The 11,199-nt window shown below is 44.8% G+C and overlaps 1 protein-coding gene across 1 annotated transcript; it reads right to left on the minus strand.

The window, feature by feature from the left end:
* Positions 1–296: 296 nt before the first annotated feature.
* Positions 297–8,554, minus strand: LMO2 (LIM domain only 2). Its single transcript, XM_069804167.1, has 4 exons — positions 8,210–8,554; positions 7,936–8,113; positions 4,034–4,249; positions 297–1,301 (listed from the first exon to the last, which is right to left on the minus strand). The coding sequence occupies exons 1-4, from the start codon at positions 8,214–8,216 to the stop codon at positions 1,082–1,084; spliced, it is 621 nt and encodes a 206-aa protein (XP_069660268.1). The 5' UTR covers positions 8,217–8,554; the 3' UTR covers positions 297–1,081.
* Between the last annotated feature and the right edge of the window lie 2,645 nt (positions 8,555–11,199).

The following is an 11,199-nucleotide window of genomic DNA, read 5'->3' on the forward strand; positions in this document are numbered from 1 at the left end:
TGTTGCAAAGTAACACTCAAATGTATTTCTCTGTGGACCACCAGCCTCAAAACATCCTCATAAACACCAAAGAGCCTCAGTGTCACCCAACACTATCTAATTTCTCCTTAGCACGAAGAACTCTGGAAGGCTTACCGAGACCTCAGTGTTCTCACATAACTGCTTTGAAACGCAACCTTAAGTGGATCGAGCAGGCATCAGCCGAAGACAAAGTGTGGAAACCCTGCTACAAAAAATAAAATAAATAGTACAAACAGAAAATCCAGCCCAACTCCAAAGAAAAGAAATAACAACGCTCAAATCTTCTGTTATTTTTATTAAAGCTGCAGAGTCTTACTACACACAACAAATATTTTATCGATATAATCTAAGTTAATAAAATAGTTGAACAACTCTTTAGATTTATATTTGTATAGAAATGATCTGTGGAACATCTCATCTTGAAACAGCAGTGCCCAAAAACAACTATTCAGCAGGATTTTTTAAAGAAGAGTTTGGGACTAGAGGATGCACTGTTCATTCTCAAAGAAAAAAAAAATCCATGCAAAAATAACCCCCACCCTCTTCCCACTTTCTCTCCTACACAAAGTGTAAAGCCGTATAGAATGACCACGTAAGCGATGGCCCATTTCTTTCAGTGTTCTTCCTCATGTCTACATTAGGAGCTGTCGTCTAAACTCAGTAACTAAAACAAGACGAAAAGAATATTCAATTGCACAATCCTAGTCTGCAGGTGACAAAGTCATAACATCTCTTTACAGAAGTCCCTACTCTTTTTCCAGTTACGAGAATTCGTTATCGCATTGCGTTTGTTCCCCAGCTCTCACCTACAAGTCTGATGTCAGTTATTGTCCGTATACCTTTGTTAACAGAAGTCAGTCTAGCTACTATTGCTTTGGTCTCCCTTCTTCACCTATATGTAGTTTAGATTCTACGTAGCACTGCCTGCAAAGGGCCGACTCCGTGGTATTTTCCCCCAATTTTAGACAAAGCCCATAGCTCAAGTGATGATCTCCTCACTGCAGCTATGCATCGGTGTCACCCGTGAGATGTCTTTTCTAGGCTATGAGGCATGTCTTTGCTAGATCATTCCATTTATCTTAGTCCACTCATAGATGTCCTGTTCACACACTATGTCCGAGTTGATGAGGAGGTATCTGTCCCCAACACAGAAATGTTTCTGGCAGGCAGCACATTTGAAGCATTCGAGGTGATACACTTTGTCCTTCACCCGCATGGTCATCTCGTAAGCCCGGATTCTCTTGTCGCAGGAGGCGCAGAGGCCATCTTGGCCAAAAAGCCTAAAACAACAACAGCAGAGAAGTAAGCAGAGTTCCTTTGCTGGGGAGCTGGGAACAAACAAATCAAAACAAGAACACAACATCAGTGCCTTGATCCATTAGTCACAGTATTGCCAAGTTACATAGAGGTCACAGGGAAAGCTGCCGAGCAGAACTCTCAACCTTGCAATACCAAAATTGGAGTAGGAAGTCCAAGGTCCTCACCCTTTTTCAATATAATTGACTTATCTGATCAATGACCTTAGCCTGAATTGCTGAGCAGCTTCATGAGGAGTAAAGGTTCCCCAGACTATAGCGTAAAGTTGTGCCATGCTAATACTTCCACTTTTGTGATCGATAGAAATTACCTTTCCATTGATAAATTTTGCCTATCTTCAGCTGTTGCTGTTGCAGTTTACAGAAAGGAGTTGACACAAGCCATGGTCTAAGACTCCCCTGTCTCTTATAGTTGCCTCCACATTGGAGAATCTTTCAAACCCAAACATTTCTATACCCATGAAGTCACTCCTGCTGGGTTTCCGAAGGATACAGGCTAAGACTTTCTAGATAGTTATGCTAGCCCAAAGAATTTTATGATGTGGACCACTCTTTAAGCCACACTGAGAAACCCTACTGAGATCGTGATGGTATTGTCTATTAAAAGGAGCCTCTAATGAATGCACTGGATATGTATTCCCCTCACAGCACACACTACCATTCAGCTGGAGCAGTGAGACGTACTTAGCTATGTGTGAACGCCAGCCTTTCATGCAGTCTGCTGGCTACAGAGATTGTAAGTGAAATCATTAATAAATAAACATGATTCTTTTTTTTCTTAAAAGAGGGGAGAAATGCTACGTACTACTTGTTCAACGTATACACCTATTGAGTTAGACTTCTAAGTTTCCATACTAATTCTGGAAAGAGAGTTTTTCCACCTCCAACACTTCTCTTATGTGTGCTGTGCCTGCTTCATATCATCTTCTGAACTGGAAAAAGGATGCTTACTAAATTAAGAGATCTTCAAGGGGAAAAGATATCATTTCTTTCGTCTGCCAGGAGATGTCAGTGTTTACTTCTGCCCAACGAAAGTAATACTAAGGTTACACAAAGGTTGCCAAATTTTTCATTAACACGGGAAGATACTATATGCTGCATTATTAAATAAATGAAAACGTTGAATTTCATTGCAAGAAAATACATTAACTGTATCACCACACTTTCTGTTGCTTCCATTTTAAGATGAAAAGTATTTGGAAAGTGTAATTACTGGATCGCTGCTGGACTGTCGCGTATGCAGAGCATTTACAAGCGGTCCCATTAGCAGAACTCAGTTCTTAGCTTCTGCTTAGCAAAATTCCCATCAGTACAGCTCAGGGACGCCATAATTAGGAACTCCACTGAGAGTTTGGTTTAGTTGTTATTGGCAGGTAAATTAGCCCTCAGTAAAGTAGCTGAAAAAATACCAAATACCATTAATCTGTTCCACAGACCTGACACATTAGGGATCCATTAGAAGAAATGGTACACAACCAGCACAGCAAAGATCAATCCACTTTAACTGTAATCAGGAATGTAACGATCCTTTGTTATCAATTTTTGTGAAATATCTTCATCTCAATTTAATCCTCCTACTTACAAATTTTGGCAAAACAGGCAGAGAGGCGTTAATGAAAATAGCTGTAACGAGTGTATTTGTAGGACCTGATTCAGCACAATGTGCAAATTCTTGTCTATTCGGGACCAGGTGTAAGAATGCGAAAAATCCCCTGGATCCAAATTAGTGCGATCAAACTTTCCTGTACTGGCTGTAGCTTTGCAATAAACACACAGTACATTGCGTCTTTCTGCTTGAAGTGTCCCAGATAACTTTACCAGCGATGCAGAAAAAGGCAGAGATCAATCCGAGTATAAAAGGCAGTGACTTCAGACACCAAGCAGGTACAGCAGCCCTGCTGGCTAGTGGAATCAAGCATCTCTTACAGAGCTGATATTACCGCATCAGGAAAATGAATTGAATTCAGTTACCTTGGATACCGTGTTCTTAAATGAGAGAACTAAATGATCTTTCATCAGTCGCTGATCTTGGCACCTGGTTTTATATACCTTTCAGCTCCAAGGCAATGCTTGGAGAAGCACAGAACTTCTTAAAACCATTCGGGGGAACCGGTTCATTGCCAGCTCAGGGGGAGCTTGCTGAAATTCATCAACTTTTCCCAATTTCTCCTTGCCAGAATCCTGCACTGACACTGCATGGTTCGCCTGGAACTATCGGGTTATGTCCATGCAGACTGACGAATGCCAACAACCCCAAAGTCCTAGGAGTTCTTACTATATTCTTCACATTTTCAGATAATTCTCTTTTGTCCACCGCATGTAGCAATGCTTTCATTTTCATACCAAAACGCGCTTTTTTTTCCAACAAGATTTTTAAGATTTAACCTATAAACAACTGTAAGTGACTTGATCAACACAGATAACCTCTGGATTTATCTATAACTTACTGAAGAACCCCAGCAGTCCTGTAAAGCACCTGTGCACAAACCCCCAAAATATGTGAGCCCATATCCTAAACCTGAGCTTGCAAACGGTGCCATGTTACAGCTGTGACTGCTGCCAGGCTTTCTGTTTAAGAGCAACCAGAAATGAATTCTTTACGGATCTTTGCTCACTAGCTGTACTCATGAAATGACTAAAGCGAAGCTGAAAGGCCAGAAGAAGGGGAGCGAGGGTAGAAGGAGTGGGCTGTGTACCTGAGATAGTCCCTTCTGCAGAGCTTTCTGCCCAGTTTGTAGTACAGCCGTCTCCCCACTTCTCCCAGCCTGCAGCCGCACAGGTCGCAGCTGAGGCAGTCTTCGTGCCAGTACTGATCGATGGCCTTCAGGAAATAGCGGTCCCCGATGCTCTGCTGGCAACCGCCGCATGTCAGCAGCGAAGGGGGAATTTGGAGGACTTCATCCACTGGCTCCCTGAGGGAAGGAGAGAAGCGTTGGAGAAGGAAAATGTACCCTGAAAGCATCCGCGTGAGAAGAAGGAGAAGGAAAAACAAAACAAAACACGGGGTTGGTCAAGTTAGAACAGGGATTACATCCTCATTTTTTCTCCCAGCAGCGGAAACGATTTATCCCCTTCTGACATGAGAGGGAGCAGGACTTCACTCTTCTTTTGCTTTTTAAAAAAACAGAACAGCTTAAAATGTAAGGAGTTAATATCCAAAAATTTGCTAACTAGTGTTTTAAATTTTTCTTCAAAGAATAATGCATAAACGTGAATCTCTGTATCACTTGTGTGTATTCATTACCGTAAAGGCATATCCTACTTTACTAGGACATTGGTGTCTGTGTAGATACATCATTTTTCTTCTACTGGACAGAACATGAATTGCTCAGTCATGTGTCTCAATCCATGCAGTTCTTATGAAGGAAATACCTTGCCCATAACATGATTCTTCCATAATTAAAGATTGTACTTTTTCAAAAGTGCCATCAAAAAGCTGCCTGGATTCACCTTTTCATAGAAAGGCTGGTTATGTCTGTGCAGACTGATGAATGCCAACAACCACAAAGTTCTTACTATATTCTTCACATTTTCAAACAATCCCAGTCTGTCCACAACACCTGGCAATGCTTTCCTTTCCATTAAAAAAAATGCTCTATTTTTCTCAACAAGATTGTAAAGATTTACCTATAAACAACTGTAAGTGACCTAGTCAACACAGATAATCTCTGGATTTACCTATAAATTACTGAGGAACCCCAGCAGTACCATAAAGCATCTGTGCACGAACCCAGAAATATATGAGCCCATATTGTAAACCTGAGCTTGCAAGCTTTGGCTGCAGTGCCGCTGGAAGCAAAGGGAAATTCTGTCTCCCCAAGGGCTAAAGGACTAGAAAAGGCACCTGAGGGATTTTACATGCAGTCAACTTTCCGTTGGGAAATGTAAATTTGAAGACTAAGTCTGGGGATGTCATTTCTCTGAAGAGCATGAAATGAATAAATACAACAGATGAGACTGTTGCCCAACTGGTTTAAGTTTTGCTGCTGTTTTTAAGAGCGACAGAATTTTACCTCATTTAACTGCAGGACTGCTATTTTTTCCTTCAGCTAAGGACATGAATCCCCTGGGATACGCCTATGCCAACATACCTCAAACAATTATTTGGGATTTACACATCCCTGCGTGAAAAGAGGCACAAATCTTTACTGTGATATTAGCCCTGACTATTCATGCACCTTATTTCTCTCCCTTTTTAAAAAGCTCTGAAATCTAGGATGGTTCTGGTAACACCTGGGGATAAAGCAAGAATTTTCTTCAAAGCTACTTTCTTAAGGAATTCTCTTCTTTGCCTTTTTGTGTAATTTCACAAGTTCTGCAAATAAAAAAAAAAAAAAAGAGCAGCAAAAAAAAATTAAAAGAAAGGTACCTGAGCTCAGTTCTGCAAAGTTTGCAGCGACCTGGTGCTGCCACTGAGGGCCTCATGCAAACCCCAGGGAAGTTAATAAAAAAACTATTGGATCAATCCTTTAAGCACTTGCTTAATTTTAAACCTGTGGCTAGCGGCAAGGAAGGCGTATGTTTGCACATTTATGCTTCACTGGATGATGACCTGGGTTCTCAATACCTGGTAGAGCAGAGCCCCAAATTTTTTCATACGTTATTTATTGGGTTTTTGCTCTAGCCCAGAGTCCCTCAAAGCTTTGTTTCTGTCGCTGGTCTGTCCTGCCTTAGTCTGGTGGGGGCGGAGGACACCCACGCTGATGGAGGAGGCTCAGGCTGCTCCCAGTTTCCAGCAGGCAACAGGAAAAAATTATATTACTACTGCTTATTTACTGGGTCAGCAGTTTTCTGGGCAAAAATTACTTTCTTCAGCAGGGAGAAATGACCACTGGTCAAGAACTTCTGTGCTGAGAAACTGATTCTGCAGTTTTTATTTAGGCAAGCTGAGCCCTAAGATATTATCTGATTATATTCTGTTCTGGTTTTCATTCTTCTAAGTTTAAACCGCTGTGCTCCGCAAGTTGTGTCATGACATCCCTCTCCTACCAGCTCTCTGTCTTGTGAGTTTTTGTTAAAATCGTGGGGAACTCTGTATGTGATGAGGCCCTAGTTTTTTCCAGGTTTATTCTTTTGGGCCCCATACTCCCTTTCCTGACATGTGGGCTCCACTCTGACAAGTTCTGAGAGCGTTCCAATAGAAGGAAATGCACACTATCATCCTTTATTACCCATTATTTGAAACTTCAGATGTACCTCAAAATATCTCATCTTAAGTGCGTTCAGGAATCACGAGCCAGGTTTCTCTGAAAGCCCTAAACTCCGGAACGGCCTGGCGGATGTTTACGCAGAACAGAATTGCTGGTTTACACATTAGCTTTTTGATGTCCATAGATTTCTAAGCTAGCACTTAGGTCACTAGAACACAAGGTAGGTAAATAAATAAAGGTTACTAGAACTTTGTAGCAGAAACCCGGACGTCATATACCTAGGAGCTTGGATTATCGTTTCTTAAAAAAAAAGGATAAAATAAGAGAAAATGTAACATATAAAACATCAGGTGTGACACAGGATGAACTGATTTAATCCCCAAAAGAAACAGTTCCCGTGTGTTCACTCCAGGCTTCAAGCAATGGCATTTTTAGTATCTCACAGGAAACAAACCGCGAATGACTCAAGTTTACTAAGAGCAGTGTTTTAAGTGTTATCTGAAAACGGAGATTTTATAATTTTTTCTTCTTCTTCTCTCTTATCGTGATCCCAGACAAGCATAACTGCAGTTCTTAGCATGCACAGTGCCGAAATGACTCTGGGTTTATGCCGAGGGACCATGCCTCTCGCCGGCGGAGGGACGGGACGGCCGCGGAGCACAGCCCGAAAGCCTGCATGGGGACGCGAGAGCCGGTCCCTTCCCCGAGTGGGAAACCCACGGAGGGAAATTCTCCCCTTCCACACGCCGTCAATCAAGTCTTTCTCCATGCCCTTGGCAGAACACCCTGCCCCCACCGAAGCAGTTTATACAAGCTCTTGAAAGTTGCATTATGAAAATGTGGAAGTTGGGCACCCACAGATAACAGCTCTGACCTTTCACTATAATCGGCTACAGCGACTTGGGCAGATCAAAGATGGGGCCGAGAGGGTCCCTCCAAATGAAAAACACCCTCGGATTTGGGAAGGGGGATGCTCTCCCTCTCCCTGAGCCTTTCCCAGCACCTCTGGCTCGGCTGAACGGCTGGAAAATTCCCCCTCCGGTTTGGGCGGGGGTGGTGGGGGGGTATTTGCCTCTTCTCTACTGCTCCCGGCCGGTCTTTTCCCATAACTTGGGGAGCTCTCATCACCCCCCAACCCCACCACCAGCCCCCCCCGGGGTGGGCGTCCAGCAGCCGGGGGGGGGGGAAGCTGGGGCAACCCGGTACGGCTCGGCACGGCCGGGCTGGGCTGGAGGGGGGGAAGAAGAAGAAGAACCGGGGGTGTATGGGGGGAAGCTGCTGCCGAGACCCCCCCAGTGCTCTCCCCGCTGCTGGGCAGGGGGCTGCCGGGCACACAATGCCGGGCAAGCGGCTCCGCGCTGAGGATGAGCGGCCGTGGGAAGGGTGATGGGGAAAGAGGGGTTTTGGGGAGGGGGGAAAAAAAAAAAAAAAAAAAAGAGGGCACTTACTCGGAAGGATCGAGGCTTTTCCTCTCGATGGCCGATGACATTGGCAGGGTCTGCTCCTTTGTAGCGTGCCTGTGGTGGGCTCTGCCCCCGCTGCCCCCGCAGAGGCTGTCTGCTCTGGAAGCCTTTTCACCGGCTGAGTTCCCCCTCCGCCCCCCAATGACATTCACAGGATTTCCTCCTGCAAGACCAAAGAGAGAGAAAGAAAGAAAAAAAAAAAAGAAAAAAAGATGGGGCTGGGGCTGCCTCCTCCCCCCCGCCCCCGCCGGGCTCTAACCTCCCATCCTCCGCCGAACCGCTCGCCGGGGCAGATCCCGCCGCTCCGACCCCGATCCCGAACCCGATCCCGGTTCCGGCTCCGGTTGCGGCGATGGGGAACGGGGAAGCGGGGGGGAGCCGGGGACGGCGGCTGCCACCGCTGCCTCAGCCCGGGGCTCAGCGGGCTCCGCTCAGGCTCTTTGCCCGGGCGGCTCCGCACCCGCTCCGGAGCCCGGTGGGGCGATGGGCATCGCTCCCGGTCGTAGTCATGGTATGATTACTCCGTGGCTCGGCCCCGGGTCTCTGGTTTCATTTCCTTTTTCCTGATCACGATTCAAATACAATAGAAGGAAATCACACTTAAAGAGACAGCTGCCCGTTTCTTAACTGGACTCCCGGGGGGGGCGGTTAGCGAGACGAACGGCAGCATCACGACTCGCTGGGGTCCTTAAAGAGACACAGCCGGGGCTCCCCGGAGCCGGGGCTGGGAGCTGACGTTGCGTTTTCCCATCGCAAGGGCGTTTGATAACACTTGCTCGGTGGGCAGGGGGTGCTGGGGTAGGTAGGCAACCTGCAAACGATCCCGAGGGCTGGGGAAAAAAAACCCCACGTCAGCGCCCGGTTCCGTCGTACTGGCTTCTTCTCAGCTCCACGCAGGACCAAAGCCACCGTCACCGTCTCTCTCCTCTCCCTCTCCTCCTCTTACAGCTAGACGCACATGCCCACGCGCGCTCATATTTCTGTACCGTACTTCGAGGTCCGCAGGCGAAGAACCCGAGTGTTCTTTCTCTACCTAGGATTCGAATTGGTCAACTGGATTGGCTCACCTTTACATCCCCCAGCGAACATTTATGGGCGTCTGCTTCTAGACACCCCCTAGTTCTCGGCAAGCCATATAAGAGATTTATACCTCGACACCCTGCACTGTTAATGAGCTATAAAAGCCAGAGAGTACAAAGTATCGATCTGTAATTAACCACCGAGAAGCTAAAGATGGGAAAGCCTTGCCTGAATATCTCTGTTTCCCCTCCCACCCTTCCTCCTCTCCATCGGCACAGCACATCCCGGAAAGGACTGATTTACAGTGCCAGAGCGAAAACTATTACAGCAATTCGAGCATTTCCCCGTCTCTGTGGCATTAGAGACTGGCCGTTGCTGGAGGCAGAGCTCTGGACGAGATGAACTGCTCGCCCTGTTAATTCCTTTAAAAACAGTGAGAAAATAGCTGTAATAAAGCACTAGCGACCACTAGTAGAAATGCTTCACTTCTGTATTAATTCCCAGAAGAGAAATGTATTTGATGTCTATTTTTATGACTACATTCTAATTTTTTCAGCTTTTTGGCAGCTGGGCATGTGATATCTGCAATACATTAACGAGCCCGATTCAAAGATTAGTAATGTCTGCCGAAGGACTGCTATTCATTTCAAGGGGCTTTGAACCAAGCTCTTGCAATACTTTAGAGCCATCACTGGTCATTAGAACACATCTTTCTTATTCTTTAAAAACATTATCTCCGGTGTATTTTAAGCTATTACAGTATGACAGTCACTCTTATTTCTGTTAAAGGAAAAGGCTCTTTTGTTAGGTTTTCACAGACAGGACTGAATTATGCGATGACTATTTAATTTCTGATGTATTTACACTGTGATCAGAAAAGTAAAATGTAAACCTTTCCAGAAGACTGAATAATTAAGCTCCTGCAAGACACACAGCCCCTCAAAAAAATGTGCTAGGAGCTTTATGATGTTGGTTTAAAAAAATCAGAAATTGAATCTAAAGGTGCATCAAAAACACGCATGAGGACTTCAAACATGTTTTAAAAAAAAAAGAAGACATTTCTATGAGCTTGGTTTCTTCTGGCTGTGTGTCTCGAGGTTTAATAAAGTATAAACTCTGAGTCAAAATTTCCCTGATGATTGGGGTATTCATATTCTGAATAGCTCCTGATGGAATAATGTGAACAATTCCATAATGCCAGGTAAATTTTCTGGTTTGGGATGATACAGTTGTCTATACACTACAGACATAATGGCATGCTGCCTCCCTTTTATCTTTTTTTTCCAAAAATTCACAGGAAATTAATACCTTTAAGACCTCTGTCCCTTTGCCTATCTAAAAGAGATCAGCTGGTTCAAAAGTTTTGGTGAGGGCCAAAAACATCGACACTGGCACATAAGGAGTTACTTAATTCCTTAGAAAAACAACAACAAAAATGAGGACTTAGCAGCACGGAGTGGCCAGCGATTATTGGAAAACAGAAATTTTAAGCTTTTGCAACACCTGTATTCCTTCCTTTGGTCAGACCTCCTCAGGTCTAGCAGATGACCTCCCTGAAGCTAATGAGATATTTCTCATATTCATCGTTGAGTACGTGCGCTGCTGGACAAGAGAACGCTCTCTGCTTTGCAAGATCAATCCCTTAACCTGCAGAAAGCTCTTCTGCATAAAACCAGTGGAACGGCGTGCAATAAAGAAGCTGAAGAGGACAATTTGTATGCGGTTTATTGTCATCCTTTTCAGTCAGATCCAGAACAAACTTCCTAGAAAAAGTCAGATCTTTAAGCACAGTACTTGTGATAGCGCTGGGATCACGCCGTGATCCTGCAGACACCGTCTAAAAAGAATTGTCATCAAAACCACAAGATTATTTCTTGTTTGCTCTCTGCCCTATGAAGGGGAGATGCTAGGCAAAGTCATGAGCTAAGAAAAGGGGAAAAAAAGCAGTCAACTTGCTGGCACGTGACATAATAAATGTGTTGCTCCACCATGCTCAATGGGACAGTGCTCGAATTCAACCTGCTTGGACAAAGAGTAATCAGAAAACACGGCGTGAGGATTAAAGTTGTCAGGATATGTTGAACAAACCGCACAGCAAAGACACCAGGCAGCAGCATGCACCAGGCTGGGTTTCAAACTAAACCAAAACGCGGCTCTGCAGGAGTTAGCGTGGCAGAAGATAAACAGAAGCGGCCAAGAAGCGGTGACCTGGCCTGACGGGTGTTTACC

Source organism: Haliaeetus albicilla, chromosome 16, assembly GCF_947461875.1.
Source record: "Haliaeetus albicilla chromosome 16, bHalAlb1.1, whole genome shotgun sequence".
NCBI lineage: Eukaryota > Metazoa > Chordata > Aves > Accipitriformes > Accipitridae > Haliaeetus > Haliaeetus albicilla.

Bases quoted from the DNA above. Each gene is read 5' to 3' on its own strand.
- LMO2 (XM_069804167.1), bottom strand. The intron at 4,250-7,935 runs GTAAGTGCCCTC...TCCTTCCCTCAG, and splicing joins AAAAGCCTCGATCCTTCCGA to GGAGCCAGTGGATGAAGTCC. The intron at 1,302-4,033 runs GTACACAGCCCA...TTGTTGTTTTAG, and splicing joins TGCAGAAGGGACTATCTCAG to GCTTTTTGGCCAAGATGGCC.